The sequence below is a fragment of the Symsagittifera roscoffensis genome, chromosome 2, assembly GCF_963678635.1.
Source record: "Symsagittifera roscoffensis chromosome 2, txSymRosc1.1, whole genome shotgun sequence".
In the NCBI taxonomy this organism is placed as follows: domain Eukaryota; kingdom Metazoa; phylum Xenacoelomorpha; order Acoela; family Convolutidae; genus Symsagittifera; species Symsagittifera roscoffensis.
The window spans coordinates 66812486-66835811 of record NC_087063.1 but is presented as its reverse complement, the minus strand read 5'-3'; the positions used below and the strand labels follow the sequence as shown (position 1 = coordinate 66835811).

The 23326-nt window shown below is 33.9% G+C and overlaps 1 protein-coding gene across 13 annotated transcripts in view; it reads right to left on the bottom strand.

Moving 5' to 3' along the window:
* The window catches only part of LOC134840218 (androglobin-like), a 606395-nt gene that overhangs the window by 59928 nt on the left and 523141 nt on the right, over positions 1–23326 (bottom strand). For 8 of the 13 annotated variants that reach the window (XM_063855943.1, XM_063855945.1, XM_063855941.1 and 5 more), the window contains exons 4-22: positions 21785–21835; positions 21537–21707; positions 21177–21330; positions 20707–20908; positions 18343–18432; positions 17843–18039; positions 17749–17775; positions 17366–17482; positions 16875–16910; positions 16516–16613; positions 13200–13383; positions 12839–12932; positions 12261–12540; positions 11996–12056; positions 11733–11877; positions 11471–11534; positions 10711–10767; positions 9559–9651; positions 9066–9185 (exon numbers count right to left, since the gene is read on the bottom strand). In XM_063855943.1, coding sequence (XP_063712013.1) covers positions 9066–9185; positions 9559–9651; positions 10711–10767; positions 11471–11534; positions 11733–11877; positions 11996–12056; positions 12261–12540; positions 12839–12932; positions 13200–13383; positions 16516–16613; positions 16875–16910; positions 17366–17482; positions 17749–17775; positions 17843–18039; positions 18343–18432; positions 20707–20908; positions 21177–21330; positions 21537–21707; positions 21785–21835 — 2241 coding nt within the window. The remainder of the gene's footprint in view (positions 1–9065; positions 9186–9558; positions 9652–10710; positions 10768–11470; positions 11535–11732; positions 11878–11995; positions 12057–12260; positions 12541–12838; positions 12933–13199; positions 13384–16515; positions 16614–16874; positions 16911–17365; positions 17483–17748; positions 17776–17842; positions 18040–18342; positions 18433–20706; positions 20909–21176; positions 21331–21536; positions 21708–21784; positions 21836–23326) is intronic. The other 5 variants (XM_063855950.1, XM_063855948.1, XM_063855951.1 and 2 more) reach the window with 5 other exon arrangements.

Genomic DNA, 23326 nt, shown 5'->3' with positions numbered 1-23326 from the left:
GGTAAGGTTTATTTAGTTGACATACTATACAATCATTGCATAGTACTTTTATCCAAATTGGTGCATTTGGGAAGTAAAAATTTTGTATAAAGTTTGAATATGTTTTTTTCTGATCCAGAATGTCCTTTAATATTTTGTGTATGTGAAATATTAAAAGCTATGAGAATCATACTTAAAGGGAGACAGGGGACTGTAGATTCATTTAAGTTATACTCTAAAAGGTCTGTAGTTTCATTAATTTTTGTGTTATTAAATTTGCGAAAGTATCGGAGGAGTGTTTTGTTGCCTAGAATGGTTGAATCTGCCTTGATAGGTTTAGTTTTATATTTGTGCCATGATTTTAGTTGTCGAATTATTGGGTCGAGATTTTGATATTGTTTTAGTGTTGAAATTGTAATTGTTTCTGTTGGAGGGAGAAAAATGTTTTCAATTTCGAATTTAGATAAGGGTATTGTATCAAGTGGGTCGTGAAGGTCAAAAACTTGATTTATTGTGTATTTTGAATCATTTGTTTGTGGTCCTGATAAATTTATTTTATCAGTTAAATCTTCTTTTTCAATTAGTGGAAAATGGTCTTTCTTAGGCGGGTGTTGTTTTGTTCGTTTTTGTTGGGTGTTATTTTTTATCCATTGAGAATATGGGATTGGTTTGAAAGTTGATGTTCCAAGTAGATCAACTTCATAATGATTATTTTGACAATCTAAATAAAGTGGGAAATGTTGTAAACTATTTATTTGTGATTGTTCAATATCAGTTTTTACTGCATATTTGCATTCCAATCGGGGTGATGTTTCGTTTTCTGCAAGGTAGAATTTTATGTTTTTGGGTATTTCAACTGTTGTTTTTCGTGTAAGTAATTCAGGTGGTGTATTTCGACTTAAGGTGTCTGGTAATGCAAGATTTTTTCCTGCGGTCCAAACTATATGTAAGTTTGGGAATTTCATTAAAATTAGTTGAAATCTGTAAACTCGGTGGTTTGGGTTAGATTTTTGTGTAAAGAGAAAGATGATTGGTTTATGGTCTGTGAATAAAACTGTGGGGTGTTTTGATCCAAGTATCAGAAATTCATATTCTGTCAGTGTATATATTATGGCTGTACATTCTCTCATTAGAGTTGAGAGTCGTAGCTCTGCTTGAGTGAATAATCGAGAATTTGCTGATATGAGGTTCATTTTATTTGTACCATTATGTGATTGTAATAGTGCTGCACCGATGCCAAAGTTCGAGGCATCGCACATTGCATAAAATGGTTGATTTGAATCTGGAATTGTGTTTGAAATTTGTTCAGTTAAAAGTTTCTTTATTTCTTCAAATCGTGTTTGATGTTCTGTGTTCCATTCAAAATTATTTTGTTGTCTAAGGATGTTATAAAATGGTCGTAGATATAATTGCATTTTATAAACATATTTACTTAAAAAGTTTAACATTCCAAGAAATTCTTGGATTTTCTTTTTATTTGTTGGTGGTTGAAGTTTTTGAATAGCGTCAATGCGTGATTTCAATGGAGTGATTGTTTTTCTTTCTATATTATGTCCTAAGAATTTAACTCTTGTCAAAAAGAAGTGTGATTTATCGGGAGCGGCCTTCAGATTTTCGTTCTGAAGTATTTGGTGATATTTTTCTAAAACATTGAACATCTCGTCTTTTGTTTGTGATTGCATAAAAACATCGTCTAAATAGGTGATTGCGTTTTTCTTGAGTATTAGTGGTCTAAAAATTTTGCTCATAAAAGCTGAAAATGCTGCTGGTCCTATGGATATTCCATAGAATAAGCGGTTGAATTCATATTGTTGGTTTCCGATAACAAATTGTGTTAAACGTCGTGATTGTTCATCTAGTGGCATTTGATTGTATGCACTATTCATATCGGCGGTTGTAAAGTATTTGCCGTTTATTTTTGTTAAAATAACTTGTATTGGTTCAATGGGCCAATTACATTTTGATTCATCTATAAGTGAATTGAGGTATCTAGCATCGAGAACTATTTTTAATGATTCTCCTTTAGCTAGAATGATAACGGGGTTGATAAATGTGTTGCCTTTTGGTTGTTCTTCTTTATTAACTGATGATATAATGTTGTATTGTTCTAAAATATCGAGTAATCTGTTCACTTTATCATGTAAGTGAATTGGTACTTTACTTGCTCTCTGTTTTTTGAAAACTGCGTCTGGTTTTAGCGGGAGATGTAGTGATGAACTGATTTTTCCAACATCGAACTTTGATGTTGCATAGACTGATGAATATTTAATTAGCTGTTTGGCTAACTTTTCGAATTCGTCTTGTGTTATTTGTGAATGTTGGAAATTAAACATTGTTAAAAATTTCTGTTGGTCCTCTGTGTAGTTACTTATGTTGAATGTAGGTTTGAAATATGGAGTTTTTGTGAAATAATCCGTATTTCTGTTTTCGTTACTTATTATATTATTTATAGATAATTCTTCATTAAGAATTGTAGATTGGCAAATATCTAGTAATTGGAGTATATTATTTACGCGATAGGCTTTTTCGTGTATTGGTGATATTGTAGCGTTGGTTTCGCAATATCCTAAAAGTCCTAAAGGTAATGTTACTTGGTAAGGTGTGTTGTTATAGACATGTAAGGAAATGATATCTGAATTCGAATTTTTCAAATATTTTATGGATGAGATTGTGATTTTGAAAAATTTGTGAATAGGTTTGAATTCAAAATCTGACATATAAAATTTTTGTTTGTTTTGTTCTTTATCATATTGGTGAACTTGTTTGATTGAAAAATTATAGATATTTCCTGATAGTGGTTTTAGGTGTTTTCTTTGTTGGTTAAATATCGGGTAAAATTTTGAAAAGAATGGTGGTTGTTTATTTAATCTTTGAAAAAATGTTAAGGATGTTTCTTTTGTTTTTGTATATTTATCTTTGATTAATATTTTACTATTTAGTATGTTAATTGTTGGTATATACTTCGAAATAAATGGTATTCCAATGATATTATATTTAATATCAGTGATATGGAATATTTGTTTAAATGGCTTATTTAAAATTTTGCTTTGCTCCATTGTTCTGGTGGGGAGGAGAAATAATTGGATTTTTCCGTAGTTTATCAATGTTGATCCTTGTGCTGTTGCTAACTTACTGGAGGTTTCAAGAGGTGTTAGTTTTGGGTGTAAAGTTTTTATTTCATTCCATGTGGGGATGTTTATTATGTTTGATTCTGCTCCTGAATCAATTAAAAAATCTATTTCAAGGTCTGGTGGTTGAAATTCTTTATTTCTTGGGCTTTCTAAGAGAAATGGTATTGTCCAAATTTTTTCTTTGGGTTGTTCTTTTTGTATATTTTGATAAATGTGGTTTGTATTCAAGCATTTTGTTTTGGTATTTTTATTGGTTTGATTTGTAGTGTTAATCTCATTTGTTTCTTGCGTCGTTGGTGTGGAATTTATGGGTGTAGTGTAATAATTTTGAAGAAATTCTGATTGATTTTCATATATGTGTGATGAAAAAGGTTGTTCATATATGACAGATTCATAGTCATTTTCGAGATTTATCATATTGATAGAAAGAGTGTTTTCTGTATCACCATCTGAATCTGATGATGTACAGTTTATTTGATTGAGTTGTAACGTATCAGTTACTGTGTCATCAATACCTGGAGGGTCTGATGTTGTTTCTGGGTTAGACTGTACTTGATTGATTTGTCTTTGATGTTTAGGTGTACTACTTCTGTGACGATTATTAGAGTTATTATAGTGATTATTATTCCGGTGTGGTGATTGGGAATAATTTCTATAACGATTATTATAACTTGAGTGTCTATTTTGTGAATTATTTCGCGATCTGTTTTGGTAATTATTGTTTGGTCTGTTATAGTTCGATCTATTATATGAGTTATTCCTTGATTGATTGTTCGGGTAATTCTGGTTTCGGTTGTTTGAATAACTTCTATTTCGATTATAGGAGTAGTTTCTATTCCTATTGTATGATGAATTTCGTGATTGGTTGTTTGGATAGTAGTTATTTCTTGATTGGGAATTAGATCTAGAAACAAATCGTTGTGTATTTGAATTTGATCTGGAGTAGTTACTTCTACTATTTGGTCTATTGTAGTGATTTTGTGATGAATTATGCGTGTTTCTTCGTTCTGGCGATCTTCCTCTATAACTTGAGTTATATGGTGATTGATTTCTTGTATAATTTGTATTGTTCGGGAGTGGTTTTCCTGAACTGTTGTTGCTGTAGACTGTTTTGTTTGGTAGATTTTGATCTTTTTTCATGTATTGATAGAATGATTTATTTGGTTCTTTATATTTTTGAGGTTTATTTTGATTGTCTTGCTGTTTTTGTCTACATTCGGAAATACTATGTCCGTATCGTCGGCAATAATTACACCATTTTTTGAAAGATGGTTTGCCTTTAAAGTTTGGGTTCTTTTCGTAAATATTGAGTATTTCAGTGATTTTTTCAACGAGGTCTGTCTCTGATTCCTGTATATTATTAATATTAGTGGGAGTCGTTTCAATTCTGTTAACGTATTGTAATTTCAGATTTTCCGTTTCTTCTAGTTTCATCGTGATTTCTGCTTTTTCTAATTTGTCTACTAGTTTTCGAAAATCTAAATCGGGTTCTCGAATTGAAGAAGGATGGGATGCTCTCTTTTTTATTGCTATTTTCCTTAATTGTGGTGTTAAGGTCATCATTAAGATTTCTGTCATCTTTGTGTTTTTATAGTCGTGTGTATTTAGTGAATATGCTTTTCGAACTAGTGTTTCGATTCGTACTGCTATTTGCTTGATGGTTTCGTTTGGTAATCTGCGAATTTCATTACATAAAACTCTTTGTTGTTGTTTGTTTCTTTCGGAGTCAAACATTTTTGAAAATTCCTGCGTAAACCTTTTCCAGTTTGATTTTAATTCTAGAGGTAGTACTGAAAACCATTTTTGGGCTGCGCCATCTAAGGTTGTTTGTATTAATGCTGTGCGTCGATGTATCCAGTTTTGATGTAGTGGCGTATTAATTGGTTCAGGTCCAATATTTAAAATCAGGTTTGCTGTTACTGCATTTAAATAATCTTCTACAGAGTATTCAGGGTCTGTTCCTGTGAAAACCATTAAATGTTTGTTTGATGTTATTGATGATCCACCCATAAGGTATGGATTCATTGTCATCTGTAATGATTCTGCTGCATTTGGCATTTGAGAAAAATTTGAAAGTTGGTTTCTTGTTATTTCATGTTGTTGGAGATAATATGGGAGTGGTATTTCATTTTGCATTTGTGATGGTTGATACGAGTGTGCAGTCATTGGATTTTGCTGTTGAATTGGTTGAAAAGATTGTGTATTAATTAGATTTTGTTGTTGAATTGGTTGTTGATGTTGTGCATCTATTGGTTGTGGAGAAAAATTTCTATGATTTGTACGTGTTTTCTGTATTCCTTGTCTACGATATTCTTGAGTATTTGGTGCAAATATATCTGGTTGTAAGAAATCATCATCTGAGGATAAATAATCCATTTGATAAGATGTCTGTTTTTTATTTTTATTTTGTTGAAAAAATGGGTAATTTTCACTGTGATCCTGTGGAGGATTTGTTTGGAAATTTATTGAATTAGGTTGGGTCATTGGGTTATCCCAATTTCGAGATCTTGTATATTGGTTAAAATTTCTTTGTGGTTGATTATATGTTTTTGATGGATGTGTATAATTATAATTATGGTCTGCAAAGTTGTTTCTAGTGAATGTTTTGCGTGTTTTTGATGGTATTGTCATGGGTCTGTATGTTTGGTAATCCATATGTGAATATTTAGGGGCAACCGAAGGTTTAACGGTTGATTGTAAGGTTACCTGTGTTTGTGAAGGATTTGTATTTCTTGGTGTTGTTAAATTTGGGCGTATTGGTGAAATACTTTGTTGTGTGGTTGTTGTGTGTACAATTTCTTCATTTATGAAGTGTGATGGTGTCTGGATATCTTGTTGAGTAAGATTCCTAGTTCCATTGAGGTTTTCGTTGTGTATGACTGTAGAGTTTAAACTATTATTTTGTGTATCGGGCAAAAATGTATTATAGTTTAATGGTGTTGCATCAATTGTTAAGGGTATTACTCTTACATAATCTCTTATGTAAGATATTGTACTTATTGCTTGACTTGAGATTGATTGTGGGAAGTTTATAAATGCGGGATGAGACCATTCGGGGTCCCAAACATAATCTGATTGTTCTGTGATAACGGTATCATCGTTCGAGTTTTGGGGTCTAAAATTTTTTCTTGCTTGTGCAATTAAATCAATATTGTGTGTAAAATAATCTATTATGAACCATGCCAAAATTTTTTGTAGATCGTGTTTTGTATGTTGTGAAACGTCGTCTTTCGTGAAATTTTCTTTAATGATGTTTAAATAACTAGAGAGTAGTGTGATTTCATGTCGTACTCTTAAATGTTTAGATGTTTCTGTCGGTGAGACATTTGTTATTGGGATTTCGTTTTCTAATATCGAAATATAACTATATATTATTGCGAAAACTTCATTGGTGAATATGGAGTTTGCTCTTTGTGAGTTATGATATTGGATGCTTTTTATATATTCTGAAAAAACTTTTGAAAATTCTAAATCAAGATCGTCTGTTTGAATTGTATATTTTCTATGATTATGGTTTGGTGAGGTGAATTCTATGGAGTAGATTCCATACTGTTGTGTTATGTTGCATATATCTTTTAAGTAGTGGTCTATGATTTGTCTTTTGATTTTTACATCTGGGAACTCTGTTTTACATGGACTGATTCCGGGTTCAAATAAATTTAATAGTAAATTTTTGCAAAATATATGCTGTCCTCTATCAGTGGTTGCATCTACTATAAAAGGAAAGATTTCATCATCATCTGGACTTTCTTCACCTGGGGTGTGCGTTGAGCTCATTTTTTCGTTCGATGACTGTTAATATGTAATTATTAATGTGTCGAATTGGTTGATTCCAATTGTATAAATGTACTGGTTTGTGTTTATACTGCTTTTTTATTCTTCTTTTTCCTCTTTTTGATGAATTTGAAGTTGTTTCTGAGTCAGAGAAATATAATTGATCGTGAAGTGGGCAATTTTTATCTATTGATTCTTTTAGTTTGTAAAGTTCGTCTAAACTGTTGGTTTCTGATTCTGAAAATGCGTTTCGATTTTTTGAAAATCTTTTTCGTGTTATTTGTCTTTGTTTCGTTATTATTTTTCTTTTTAGTGTTTGTCGTTTTGTTCGAATGTATCCAACTGTTTGTGTATGAGGTGTGATTACAAGGTCGTATTTTTTGTTATCTATTTCACAATTGTGTAAAACGATTGTTTGTTTATTTCCTAGGTTTTTAAATGACATAAGGTTTAGGATGACGGATGCGAAAGGTTGTTAAATGATTTCTATTTTCCTAAACTGTTAGTTCTTACGATTTTTTGGTTAGCTTAACCTGGGTCTATTTGTTCAGGGTTGGAGAGAAAAGTATATCGATTCCGAAGAATGATTTTTTACTTTCTCGTGGCTAGTATAAGCTAAGGTGTTAACTTACTTAATCTTACTTAGGGGTAGTGATTGTGTTCAAGGGTTGGAGAATAGTAAATCGATCCACAAGGTTCAGGTATAATTAGAACGCGAGTAGTTCGTTAGATACTATTTTAAACTTACTAAGTCTAAGATTTATCCTGGGTCTGGTAAGAGGTGGGAGTTAAGTGAAGGATGAATAACCGAAGTTCTTCACTGTTTATCCTAATTTGAATGATTAGTTTTGTTTAAAAATTTCTATTAGTCTTAGGTCTTTAGAAAGGGTTGGGTAGTGAATCGACGTTTGAGGTCGTTAGACACTAATTAAGTGGGTGGGGGAGAACAAAGTTGTTCTGTTTTGATCCAAGGATAAGCCTTGATGATCAAATTTGAAATTTAATTAAGTAGAAAATGATTTAAGATCCAAGGATAAGCCTTGATGATCTGGTTTTAAAATTAAGTGAATTTAAGTTTAAAATGATTTAAATTTGTGTAAGGAAAAGATTTAGTGTTTTTATGATATTAGTGAGCTTATGAATGCTGTTATGTTTAGGTGATGAAGCTGGAACAACAGGATGATTTATTATTACTAACCATTTATTGTCATGCTACTAATTTTTATTTTTTATTTTTCAATAAATATTTTTCAAACATGTTTTGTATATTACTGCAGAATTTAGGAAAACGATCTTAGATCTTTTTATCAATCGTTATTGTATATTAACAATTTTGTTTAGCGCCTGAAATGATTTTGAAGATTAACTTCAAGGTTTTATGTTTGCAAATGAAAATCTAAATTCATTGCCAGTAGTATTCTAAATATAAAAGTTTGTTCTGGTTTTTGCTTAACTATCATATAGCTATATGGCAAGTTTCTACTTTGTTGTATGTCGTCTCTGGTTCGAGGTCTTCTTCCAATTCCGGGTAGTTCTGTTATGGTTCGGAATATTGGCTCTGATCTATTGAGTCGTAGAGACATTTCAATTAAATTATTGTCGTATAACATTTTGTAAATGTTTTTGTCTAATTTCTAATCTATTTTGGTTAATTCTAAGCTATTAAGGTCTTGTTCGAGACTTATGGTCGCACCAGATGAGTTAGGACTGGAGTGTATAACTCATAGAGTAATTTCGGATAGGGTACACCGTCTGCTCGTCACGCTATCTTATTTTCGGCCGGATAGATTCGTGCAACTTCTTAGTCTAATACCGATCCTAATCTTACTCTTATACTATCTAGTCTCAGGTTGTTTAACTAGTCTCTGCTAGGCTCAATAGATCTAGGGTATACTGGTTTATTGCGGCTGCTGAAGTGCTCGGGAGAGTCCAACTAATTTCTAAGTTAAATTCAAATCTCTCTGGTGCTGAAATTACAAGTAACTTCAGCACTTACAAATAAGTGGGTTGTTAGTTAGATGGATCATGATTGGTTAATATTAAATACTTTACATTGGTAAAATATCTAATTTATCCAATCATAAAATGTAGTTTAGATCAGGTTCCACATTCAATTTGAAATAATAAAGAAACAGTCACAAATAGCTTCAAAAAAGACCTTACAATGAAAAAAAAACTTACACTCATGGCCGGAGATTGAGCCCCTCCTAGCTTGCTCTGGCCTCCAGCTGATGCCCCACCCGCAGCCTTCTTCCCGCCCACAGCTGACTGGGCGAAAGCTCCTCCCCCTCCACCTCCCGTCTAATAAAAACCATAGATTAGCACAATTTGCTATTGAAAATACAAATAACAGGGAAAATAAACGCTTATAGATACATCTACATACTAATACATGCTTTTTGCGTATAACCCAAAACAAATAAATGCAGAATTGAATAAAACTTAAAAAAAATCGTGCAAAGAAAACTTAAGCAACAAAAAATAAGCACCGCATTTCGACTCTTATCGCTAAAGTTTTCAAATTGGCTTCAGAAAAAAGGAAAAAGCGAATAAAAACTAGTTAGCATTCAATTCAGACTAACGCAGAACACTAAAAGTAAAACCGTTTGGACCAGATTTCTATGCAGAATACACCAATCCTTACACCAATATTCGCCCGTCACACCTTACTCACATGAGGTGGCATTAGGTTAAAAGAGGGCACGGTTAAACTTTGATTAGAGGCCAGACTTTGGCCTCCAAGTGAAGTTCTCCGCCCCATCATATGCTACAAATAAAAAAGGCCACTTTACTTTCAAAATGATATTTCAAACATTTATAGTTCACATAGAAACATTTAGACATAAATGTGCGCAGAACAGACAGTCACGCCTATTCTTGACGAAAAATATAACAAAACTTTGAAGTTTAAGCATCAGTACAAGGTGAATCTGTGAGTGTATTGGAAGCACACATAATCGAGCTGAAACTATTAACAGAAATCCCCATATCCTCATTTTCGTTATCATCTTCATAACTCCCAGGCATCCATTTAAACACATTTTAAACTAATTTTTTGATTCCTTAATTTTTAAAACTCATTTTTTGTTTCAACTCAAAATGAGGAACAGCTGGGGATTCAGCAAAAATGGGGATTGAGCAAAATCGCTGTCGGCACAGATACAAAAGTAGCTGCAAGCTTTGGGGAAAAAAATTGGTTACAACCGTTGACTTGTAGGCGATTATCGAAAGTTGATACCAAGAAAGCATTGCAGCCATTGATGACCACTTGAAATTTAAAAAAAAAAACTTAACTCATTGAAAGGAAAACGCTTTTTTAAAGGATCCTTTGATTCGTTTAAAAATTTCAACAAAACAAGTCATTACAACAATTTTTTCCTGGCTTTCATTCCAAAAACTAAGAAAAGGGTTCTGTTGACACTACCTGGTCATTCTAACACGTGTTTGGTAATTCGGTTCATTGATCTGGGCACTTAATCGATGGAAATGCTCTTAAAATGCGATGTACTCTAATTTTTTTCTACCTTTATCAATCCGTGATCTTTCAATTTTCAAATAAATTTCCCTTAAAGGATTGGGCATATAGATAATTGAAAATTTAACCGCTCTTTTATAAGATTGTCGATAAGGTCATATATGATTTGAAAAAAAATATTGATTTCTTAAGCCCGCATTTTTAGTTTACATGAACGCGCAGTGCGATAACTGAACTAAATATGCAATAATTATGCAAATTGAGCCGCTTTGGATGCTGAGAAATGAGCAATTTGGATTTATGTGCAATATTATGCAAAGGTCGAGGAAAATTAAATATCGATACACATACAAACGTAGTTGCAGTTGATTGCACGATCGATCCATGTCGATTAAAGAGTCTGTGGACCTTGAAAAATACCGAATAACCTGTTTCTTTCAGAACTTTACATCGTGAAAAATAACCTGGATTTTAAACTGATTATTTGGAGGTACGGTTGATTAAAACATAAATTACAGTTCGAATTAGCAACAAAAAAAAACTTTTTTAAAACTTATATGTCAGTTTTTTTCACAATTTTCAAAGTTAAACATTTGTATTCTAATTAGTGGTCAGTTTGGCGTAAATAGACCTTCAAACTGAGAAACAGCGAGGTCGCTGATGCGCTATTCGAAGGACTGAATAGCTTCGACTCAACTGGAGCCACCAGTTTAGACAAAGCTAACTTAGGCACCAGCTTAAGCCTCTTCCTTCTATTTGAGCTTGAATGTATTTGATGGTCACTTTTGACCATTGACGGACTAGCACATCGGGATCCCCCGCCGATGTTAAAGGAGTTTTGTAACGAGGGGCAACTGTCGACGCTGAGTCTCAAGATACTTAGGTTACAATGCTACCAAATTAAAACAAATTGTGATTATTTCAAATCAAACTTTTGCTCATGAATTAGTTCTCCTTTTACTGCTAACCAAAAAATTACGATTTATTACTCGATTAAGTTTCAGTTACTCACTCCGATATCCAATCTTCAGTATGGTATTTTGAAACATCCTTTTACTCAACAGACAATTTAACACTATCTGGCTACCTCAGATAATTTTGAAGTACTGACCTTGAAATCGGAAGATGTTTCTCTGTAGGGGTAACTCTGTGGTTTGTGATACAGTATGACACTCCTGAAATGTAATAAATGGGCATGATAATTCCAGAAGATCCGATAATTTGAACTCTTTGAACGACCTTGAACTTGAACATAATAGAATTAAGTAAGCCGCATCATTAGCTAAAACTCGGCTAATAATTAGCTAAAGTATTTCAGACAATTTTCTAATTTGACTGCAAAAAACTTCTCACGAGAAGTGATAAAACCTCACTTGAAAGCTTTTTTGAAATCCTCCCAATGCACCCATGAGTCAGTCTTTTTCTCCTCTATCGTGGGTACAATTTTACCATCCACGGTCACGGTCTCTTGTTTCAAGTCACCTGGTACAGCGTTCGAATCCAACCCAGCACCTTCTCCTTAAAAACGAGCAATCATGAGCTTTGTTGTTTGTAAGTGCATAAATACAAACAGGATCATAATCATAATTTGCATATACTTCAGCGAATAACTGGCTAGTTCAATTGGAGTTCTTACCGACTCCTTTTTTTGATTGATTAGCTCCAGAAGAAACTGCACTGACGTGGCTAGTTCGTTTCTAAACACAAAAAGCTTAGATTAAATTCATTTCAATATAATCTGAGCATGATAAAAATTCACAATTTGAAAAATGTTTATGATTGTTGGGACAAAATAAACAGCATTTTCAGGGCCTGTCTCAATTGATTTTTTGCATGTCCAGGTTGTTATGAAAAACGTTAAGTAATTAAAAGTTAACGTCAACAACTTAAAGTTAACTTACTTCGGTTGGCGCAGGAGTCGCCTTGTTCTGAGACTCTTTAGAACCCAAAGCACTCCTCTCACCCACACTGGCCTGCTCAGCGACCGAAGAAGCTCCTTTGGACTGTGGCTTCGGCTGATTTGGTGGCACGGGCTGTATGTTGTTTACGCCAGGGGCCCCATCGGGGCTCGAACTCGGGTGCTCAGCTTTGGGCGGCGGTGGGTTCTCATCTACTTCTTGCACTGGAGGTGCGGTCGACGGACGACTGCCATCACGACTTCTACTGGAGCTTCGCCGACCACTGAAACGATCAAGAAATATATCCGAGAGGTAGTTAGAAAGTGTTGATAAACTCAAGAAACCAAAAATGACAGAAATTTATATTTTTGATGCCAAAGCTCTTTGAATTTCAAGATTTTTTTTACAATTGAGCATTTTCAATCGTTTTTTTTAAAAATTCTATTGAAAATTTTGAGTTATCATTCATCTGAAGCTCCTAAAAGTTTGATAATTTTAGATATATATTTTTTGGTAAGAATTTCCTCTTATTTTTTGATAATTGACCGAAACGGCGACATCAAAACATGGATGAGACTCACGTGACTTCTCGCGGCAACGTTGTCGGCGATAACTTGTAGTTCAGGTAGGGAGAGGATATTTCCACCCATTGTTCTGGCCTCAGTTTCTCTTCTTCTAAAAGAGTAAACACTGTAGCGGCAACTACCTAACATAAGAATTGGATAAAAATTAAATTAAGTGTAATATCCAGTGAAGCTTTATGAATATGTGTATTAAGCTGTTTCATAAGATTAATTTTTAAATAATTTTGATACCTCAAAATAGAAAACGACATAATTTAACGCAATCAGATAATGCACAACACAAATATTATTTAAATGGTACAAAAATTATTACATTCGATTGAATTAGTCAGTATTTTCGAGAACAATCGAAGCGAACCTGGTGGCTGATCTGACACATTTTGGAAGTTCTTCTTGCGTGGTTGCCTGATCAGTTTCCAGGCAGGTTCCGGAGGAGGAATAGGTGGGGCGACCAGGGGACAGCTCCTGGTTCTAGTTACCAGCAGGGGGTGAGGCAGAGAGTGAGATAGACCCACTGTGCGCAGAGTTTCAGCGGTATCAGACTGAAAAAAAACAGATGATTTGGACACAAAAAGCATACTTTCCCTATCCTTTCCATTTAAGCAACAAAAATTTAATAAGAATAGCTATAAACAATAAATGATTATAAACCCAACAAATTTTTGAACGCCTAAAATGTTTTACATATAAATATTTCTGTAGTGAACAATGAATAAAAAAGAGCGAATCTCAAGAGGACTATCAGAAATAACAAATTAGAAACAGAGGCGAAGCAAAGTTTTGCGCCGATTGCGATTCAGAAAGCTGAAAGTCAAGAAAAAAGAAAAATTCAATATCGCGATTTTTTCATCATCACAAAAACAATTTTAAAACATCACAAGCACCGAATTTAGACTTACTCCAGCTGAGGTTTTGAACTTGCATGCACTCCCTAAAAATGCTCAAAAAATTGATGAAGCCTTTTATGAATCGTACATAATAATGAAAAATTCTACAAAACACTATTTTCTGATTTTTTTTTCAATTTAAGAAAATAATTACGAAAATCGTATATTTTTTGTACAAAAACCAAAACAAATTAGCACAGGAAAATATACGGGCCCAAAAAAATCTCCGATTCTGAATGGAAAAGGCTGAATTTTCTCAAAAACTTTCAAAATAACTCACAATAAATAACGATTGGTTCATTAAAAAAACGTCCGGAAAAAATGAGTTAAGCAAGGCGGCAAAAACAAAACTCAGAAACTGGACATTAAAAATCATTTGTTTTCACTAAAATATGCAGAAGAAAACAATAGCCAGTGTTGCTTTCCAAAGACAGAAATTCCGATCAGATAAAAACAACAAGTTTACAGAAAAAAAACAGCTGAAAAAATGTATAAAGAACAGTTGAACAAAAAAATATTGTAATATACAAATATGTAATACACTTGAACTATTTGAAAAAAATTGAAGCTAAAAATGCAGCTAAAATTGAAGCTATAAATTGAAGCATTGGGTAAAATTGTATTAGACCTAAAAAAAACGTTAGACTGAAAAAAAACTTAATAAATCTTTTTAAACTATTTGTCTCAACTGAATAAGTTTTTTTTCTCATTGCAGTGAAATTCAAAATCACAATGAAACACCATCTTTTTTAAACTATCACCAAGCCCTGATACTAATAACCGTTCCTTGACCGAGCACAATTTTTGATGAATATTTGGCTTAAACCGCAGTTTGAATGAACTCAAGAAAATCGAAAGAAAAAAAATCAATTTTTATTACCATTTTTCAAAATTTGCAATCAAAAGAAAAACGAAAAAAACTCACAAGCGAGGCTCAACTCCACCCCACCTGTTTACAGCACAAAAAACCATGGCAAGCTAGTAGAGTAAAAGGAGACAAATGCCGCAAAGTGGACTCCTTTTATAAGTTCGTCTTGATTTGCAAGAGTAAATTTTGTGTGGAATGTGCCAATTAAGAAACTGCCGAAGATCAATGTGCATGAAAATTTTAAGCAGCAAAAAAAGCTGACAATACTCGAGCAGACGCCAGTTGGGCCGCAGTTAGGTCATAAGAAAAATTGAGCTAACATACACACACCACACATCACACACACAACCACCCACACACACGCACACACACATACATACACTTACACATACATACGCAATATGAATCATCCAAGTAGATATATTAGCAGCCAAAACCTTTCACAACATATAAAGTAGAAAAAAGTTTTACACAGAGGCAAAGCTGCGCTTCGCAAACACTTGCGAGAACACGACGAAAAATCGGCTCTATCGAGTTAAATAAGAAAAGTAGAAATAAGCCTCGAATTAGCAAAAGCTCGGCTACGTGTAGGATTCGAATCTGCGACCTACTGAAATCAAAAGTCTCACCCATTATCCTCCCAGCCACTCAAGCTTAACAAATGACAAACACTAGTCACGAATAAAGCAGCTACATATGCTAACAAGTTGGCAATGCAATTCAGCACCAAATACAAACAGACTCAATTTTGCAAATAATAATTTGGAATATAACAAACTGAAGACATCGACAATAATTTTGCGTGTAACAAATCGCAAAACATAATACCACATTATGTAGAAATTATGCATTTAAAAAATTGCAAGACATAATGAGTTACAAAATTTCTAAAATTGAGTTTGAAATATTGTGACGTTGTTTGAAACAAATAGCTTTTTTCGGTTCATTTGATGAATTAAAAACGCATTAACTGTGTTAATTTATTACTATTCGAATGTCAAAGCACATGCTTACAAAAAGCTGTAAAGGTGCACCATCAATTTTGGGGCGCCGCGCCATAAAAGTGGCGTACCAATATATGCGACTTAGGTTGGAAAAAAAGAAGGTTCATACTAAAGCTTCGCAAGTGTAAGAAAGTGGAAATAAAAACTGAAATAGACCAAATCGGAGTTGGTAAACTCACAACAACATTAAAACAACTTTTAAACGAAAAGTGTATTTAAACTGCAGACATGCTCAAAATATATTCAGGTTGACCAAATGATGCAAGTGATTTGATTCACACGATTCAACGCTCAGAATTGAATTGAAAATTGATAGTATGCTCAATTTTCATTCAAGTATTCTGTTAAACAGGTTGTTAAGCGAATCGCAAGGGTAATCAATTTGAAACTCCTTCTAATGCGAAACATTGGTGACACTTTTTTGATTAAAAAAAAAACAGATTTTAAAAATGGATCAAAAGCTTTTTTTTTGGACAAATCAAAATTTAAAATCTTGTTCTAAAACTGAAATAAAGACAATTAAACTCTTGCGCTTCAATAATCGCCAGTTGCTATTTTGTTATTTGCGAGCGTAAATTGTCTTCTTTTTAACAGAATAATTAGAATTAAACATAAAAAGGAAATGAAAAATCAAAGTGCCAATAATAAATTGTTAGAAAAGTTTTAGAAAAAATTAAAACAAAAAGCGACCAAAAAAAATAATTACATTTTAATTATTATTAGCTAAGAATAGCTCCAGTCGTTTTGTTAATTGAATAGTAAAGATTGACGTAACAAAAATTTAAAGCTCAAGAAGTTTGTTTTAAGAACCGTCCAAGCACTCTTAAAATTACCCGCTTCACCTCTAACGCTTTTCAGGTGCGGGAGGAATCGCTCCGTCCCTTATAACTTCTTAGTTATATTAAATATACGCACAGTGTCCTTGTACTTCGAGTAGGTCCTTGGAAGTCTAGGAGGGTTGTAGTATGTCGCAAACACAACAGTTTGAGGCTTCTCAACTCGCACTGGCTCAGCTAGAAATTAAATTTTGAGTCAACTATGTTTTTAAGTTTTGTTAAACCACATGCAGAAGTAGGGAAAGAAAAGTAAGACACGTGGGAACAATTTTTTTTCTCCTTTTGGTAAAAGAAAACCAGCAATCATTTGAAAAAAAAAACGCAGTGGGGAATTTTGACAACCAAGTACATGCAATATAGATTAAGGTGATTATACATGTAAAAGGTTCACAACACACAAAATATACAACCGAGCTCAGTTCTTTTCCGATCGTTTACCTGAATCGAATGGGGTTGTAGATCTGTTACCAAGGCCTTGAAAAACAAGATGGTTGGATTATCAGGTACTGTCAAATGAGCCGTTAAGGAATCGCTGCTTTTGATAAAATCTTTAGTCTAAGTGAACTCTTCAAAGGCAGAATTTATGTTTTTTAAAATAAAATTTAAGTAAATAAAGGGTCGAAATAGGTATATAAGTGTGTCAACCTGGTTATTAGTCTTGAAAAAAGCAACTCAACTAACATCTAATATCAAATGACAATGACAAAATAATGGATGCTTGCAAAATTTTGGCTGACATTGAAATCATGCACTAGAATTTAATAGCAACACTCAATTCTAAAATTTTATAATAGATTTTTAAATTCGGAATATTCGACAATTTTTTGGATTAATCTGTGCTTTTTAAAGTTATATGTCCGTAATATCTACTAGTGAACTCTACATGTTCATGCTATTCTAATTTAGTCTAAGGAGGCTGGAAGACTGACCGAACATCATTCGGTTCTCGGAGGCGGCTATGGACACTTGGGAGGCCTGTTTGCCTATGCCTCCCTTGTGGCCTTTACCCCCTCCGTGTCCATCGTGCAGGGGGGTAGTCATGCCGCCTGCAGGACCAAAATTGGCAAATAGTAAGTCAATTGATTCATAGAAGTGGATAGATACTTGCCATAACAACAAAAATGTTTTAAAGAACTAAGCTTGAAGTGTGTGGTTCTATGAGGTTGTTCTTACTGATATACAAAAAAGACGTTTGTTTGGCAGTCAAGATCGGTAAACAGACGCGTTTGAAAAAGAAAAAAGTTACATCAAATCAAATGCATAAAGGTGTTAGTCTAAAGCGCATATTTTAGCTGGTAATGGACCGACATACCTCTGTCTTTCTTGCCATCTTTTCCGCCTGAAACAAAAAAAAAAATTTCGCATCACATCTTTAGTAACTTATTATAACTAGAAAAATGTAGCACCTTTCTTGGTATCCTTTGACGCTCCTGCTTCCTTGGTAGTTGCTAATGGTACCTCGCTGTCTTTCTTCAGTCCATCTGGAATGTCGCTGGACTGGTTAGAGAGGTCTCCACCTGGCTTCGGATCATTCGGGTCTGGCAATGTGAATTCAGGACAGGATGTCTTCAAGAGGTCCCAGATCTTATCCATATAAGAAGACCTGAAAAAGTGCTATTTTTTCGACAACATTCACTCACAATTTGTTACTTATTTAAGCCCGTTTATTTGTAAATGTAAACTCGAACTATGCTATAACTAGCATTATTACGCATTAATTCATGAATTATTACATTTGATGATCATATATTAATCACTACAAAATGTTTCATTATTAATGATAGTCTCCAAAGCGTTGTCATTGAAAAGCATAGGAACTTTTAGAACTGTTGTGAACAAACATTAGGAAAGTTACAATGAAATTTGGAGCCTCTGCTGACAAGCGCAAGGGAAGAGCAGTACTCACATGACGGGGACTGGTTCCGGCAGCCACCCAGTGAGACATTGCATCACGCTCTGCTCCCCAAACTCACAGTCTATGTTACCCGCACTGTAGCTGAAACACAACACACACACATAAGCAACTGAAAAATGGATTGAAAAATTTTACTCTCAAAAATTAGAAAACTAAAAGCGAAAAGTTTTTCGACATTTAATTCCTATACAGCGAATTGGTAAAACATGCTAAGCTTTATGCTTTAACTGATTCGATTACATTTCCTCATTAATATCAAAGTAGAAACTTATCTGATGGAAAGTTACCGTTTAACGGATGAAAATATATGTTGCATTTTATTTGACAAAACTTAGATCTAAAACGGTCTCCGAATATTGAGTCTTTTTTCGCCTTTATCATCAGTAAATAGGGAAGTTCATTTAGAGAAAATCCTGCCGAAAAAGATGACTGTCAGCGCTAATTTAGCATTGCAAGTAAATTTACGAAGCGGTTACTAAAACGACAATACTAGGAGTTGCTCGTTGAGCCGGAAAAAGGAAAATATGAAATGAAAATAAACGTTTTTAGAAGCTATAAAATTTTTTGAATGCAAATCTAGTTTACAATGAAATTTTTTTTCAGAGAGTATAATTTTGCGCTTAAAACTGGGCAGTATGCAGTGAATAAGTCGACATAACGTAAGTAATAAAAAACCTATAAGTGAAAGAAAACGGTGTAAAAAATAAGAAAATCAGAGTTGGTATATCCAGAACTTATGTCTGAAAAATTTAAATAGAACAGATATTTAACGTGCTAACTTGTTTAAAATTTGGCTTTACGAGTAGACAGGTATTTTTAGCTGAGAAATTTCTAGTATTCGGTTGCAATACCCTTGCTTAATGCAAGGGTTATTAATCCGAAGATGCTTGCAGTGTTCCTCTATACGCCACTATGTAGCATGTTCTCAAATAAATGTTATTATCATTCGACAACACAGTCGACAAAGCTTTAACTGAAAACAAGGAAGCCGAAAAATCATCGGTAAAACTTAAAATATATTATTCAAGAGGATCAATATAGAAAAAACAATGTCCGGCCGCGAATCGAACCACAGATATTAGATATTAGTATAGTGCTTCACCACTATACCAGTTGTAAAAAGGCATTGGAATTAATTGAGGGTTCAAAAATGATAAATGATTTAGCAAAATGTACCAAAATGAGACTAAGTAAATCCTAAAAAATTGAGGTAGAACAAAACTTCACACAACACAATTTGCAACACAGTTTTGCAAGATGAGGTAATTAAGCCGAGTAGGTATGAATCAAAAAACTTAAAAGCCGAGTAAAAAAAACGGAAATTATACCGCACCGGTAGTCCCGGCCGCAAAAAACAGGTCCCGGCCGGATTCAAACTACAAGTTTAGTAGTCTCACGCATGTTTGTCTACTCTGCATTCCCTGGATACTTCTTTAAACACAATTTTTATGAAGGATATTGAAACACGTATAATATTTTCCTGTACAAAATTTTGAGAAAGAGTTCTCTACGGGAAAAAATTCTAATACCCGGTTGCAACACCCTTGCCTATCGCAAGGGTAAAAACAAAAATTTACACAGCAAGAACACGACAAAAAGTAGTTTTAAAAAGTTTAATAAAAAAGTATAAATAAGCCTTGAATTAGCAAAAATTTGGCTACATATGAGATTTAATCCTGCGACACACACACTAACCACTCAGCCACGAAACCTTATAATAACCCTTAAAATGCATCACTATAGTTCAGGTTTGGCTTCGAACGTATTCAATTACCCAAAAATAATTATTAAAACAGAGGCGAAAACAAGCAAAAATATGACCGATAACGCTACTGGGAAAAACTGAAAGCATAAAACTTTGAGTCTACATAATTTCTTAAGTGACACACGCCAATTATGAGTCTACATAAATGGTAAGTGACGCGAGCCAATTAAGACGCATTAGCAGTACCAGTCATATCTAAAAAAGGAATTTACCAACTAAAATGCCTCAATTTATAGAGCAGACGAACTTTAACTATTATACGAAAAAGTTCAATAAAACATCCGACCCTGCCCAGGTTCAAACTCTCTTTTGTTGGGGTCTCCTTCCCTACCTCTACGCTACCTTGAAGCTAAAGTGTTATTTGTAATGTAATAGCCTGCGTTAATATCCTAAACATTTGCTGTACTTAATAGCTGGTTACTGATCTTAAGCATATACTGTAATGAAAGAACGCTTTCAAAATGAAGACTCATACTTAGGTTGAAAAAAAGAGCTCATTCTATCACACAAGCTTTGCTTGTGTACATAGATAGAGTATTTTCTCTCTATACATATAAATAAAATTAGGTATTCACTCTTTCAATACTTACTCCAGGGATAGCACTTTAATTATGGCTTTGGACAGCAACATGGGCCATAACTCATAAGTATTCGTGGTGGTGGGAAGAAGGATATTGTTGTGCTGGTCGAAGGGAAGACTGTCGTCCACATAAATCTTGCGCCAACATCCCATCCAGAACAGTCGGACTACATACTTGCCATAGTTGTTGTACTGGGGCAGATTAGGGGGACCTAAATTGATATTTGACCTAACTTGATTTGACTCCAATCAATGGGGCATATTTGACTCCAAAACATTTCAGTTATCTCTGCTATCTGCTTATCATTTGCAAGTATATCATTTGTAGTATTCCTTAATTAACTGTTGCCATTTCGTTCCAGTTTTTTTTTGTGAATAAATTTTTTGAAAATTTAAATCGGAATGATTTTTAAATACAAAACAGTTTCTGCTAGTCAATACCAAAGCTATAATTAATGAAAATCTAAATAAGGTACTAACCTTTTCCCAGCTTGGACATGGCGTAAATGTGTTCCCATGGTTTCCAGCTGATGAACTCTGTCTGACTGCTGGATCCAAGTTCCGGAACAAAGGCCATAGAAGTACCGTTCAGTTTCCACAGGGCTGTAATCTGACTTATGATCCATCTGATGGTCTGAAACAAACGAGGCATCGCCGCTTACTATAAATGGTATGGTCTCAAAACCTGACCCCTGAATGCAAACAAATGTTAGCAGTATACATATTTGAGCTATGCGGATGTGCAGCTAAAGGGAATTTAATCGAATGGTAGATCATTTTACGGGCACCTTAAAATTTAATTTGGGGTGAAATATAATTTTTGGGTACCAAATACCCTACCTCGCAATGGTGTATGTGCTCATTGGCAGTTAGAAGGTCAAAAGACATGGCTCCGGGGTCATCCACTACAACTGGGATTCTATCCTGGAACTGTTCGTGCAATCTCTTCCATTGACTAACTTCTAATGCTGGTGGAAGTTCCAGCACGCCATCAGGATCGTCAAAGAATTGCTGCAAAAAGCATATGATATGGTTGACTTTATATCGAAAAATTCAAAAAAAAAAGAGAGAGGAAAAGTTTTAAATACCATATTGGGGCTTTTTCCTTTCTCCTTTCCTCCTGCTTTTTGCTGAGAGTCCTGTTAAAATATGTGAAATTGAGTGATTAGTATGATGCTGAAACTTACTTTTTCACTCTCTATGTTTATTCGCTCTCTTATTGAATGAGATATTTTGCAGTAATTATATCTCAATAAAAAAATTCCAAATATTTGACACAGTTCAAGCTGAGCTTCGTACATGCAAATCAAGAATTTATCGAAAACAGAAAAAAAAAACGGAAGCCATTCTTTAAGCGCAAGCAAACACGAGAAAAAAATGAAATCAATCGAAAAAAAAAATTGAATCAATCAAAATACTGAAATATTTAAAATAACTTGAATTTTTTCATATTTTTATTTATAACCGGTTCAGAAAAATGTAATGTAGCGAAGCAACAAAAAACCGAAGGCGACAACTTTTTATACAGAGGAGCGTATGAAAATAATCGTTTTGACGAAAACGTTTACGTTTTCAACCTTTAAGTAGCCCTAGGGGTCATTTACAGCAATTGTAGCCTAGAGTAGTTCAGATTTTCTCAATTAAGCCTATAGAGGTTCCACAGAAAAGCAATGTTCAACCAATAAAATCTAGGAAATGTTATGCATCTGACAGCTGAAATAAACTTCGGAAATACTGTAAGAAAAACGTTTGAATTTTGCAAAAATTTCAAAGACCAAAGTACTAATGTGGCGGGGCGTTTTTATTTGGCGCCGGGCCGGGAGAGATGTGAAGAGCCATGTATTTTCACATTAGGTGTGTCACACTACCATCAGGTTAATATGTTGCAGAAATTAAAGGTTGGGGCACGCATTTAAAAACGATGTTAGTTACATTCGACCCAAACGAGGGATGTTTTCGCCAAAACGGAAAAAACGCCAGTTTGCAAAGCTTTTTAAATGTCATAACACAACAATACCCGATCCGACTCCTTTCGTTGCTTATTGGTGATCCAAGAAAAAAGTAGAAATACAAAATAAAGAAGACTTTTCGTATCAGAGCGAGTCCATGAATGTGCCTACTGCACTGTAGAGTAGGTGTTGGCTTCAAAAAATGGATAAAAATTCCAAGAAAAAGCTAAGAAAAAATCAACCACACGCTTTCTAAAGAGCAAAACGATGCATTTCATATTTATGAAAATACTTACTAGACAAACTGTATGCCTCATTTTAAATGAAAACGATTTCTAAGACGGATAAATCTCCGCCTACGCGTTATTAGCACGAAATATTTCGCGCGTTAATTATCAAATATTTGGCCAAAATTATATTTTTAAAATTGAGCTCAAGAGAACAGAACTTCTCGAAAGAAGAAAAAAAAATGTCAAAAATTGCAAGTTAACAAGTCGAAAATTGTCTGGAAAAACAAAAACCAATCCGACCACAAGTATTCCATACTTTCTTCGAAAGTCGAAACAACAAGGTTGCTCTTATCAGAAGGATACCCTGAGTGTTCTGACAGTCCTTCAACACTTTTGAAATAAAGAAAGATTTTAAAAAATTTATGAAATTTTCAAAAAACACTTGCTATCG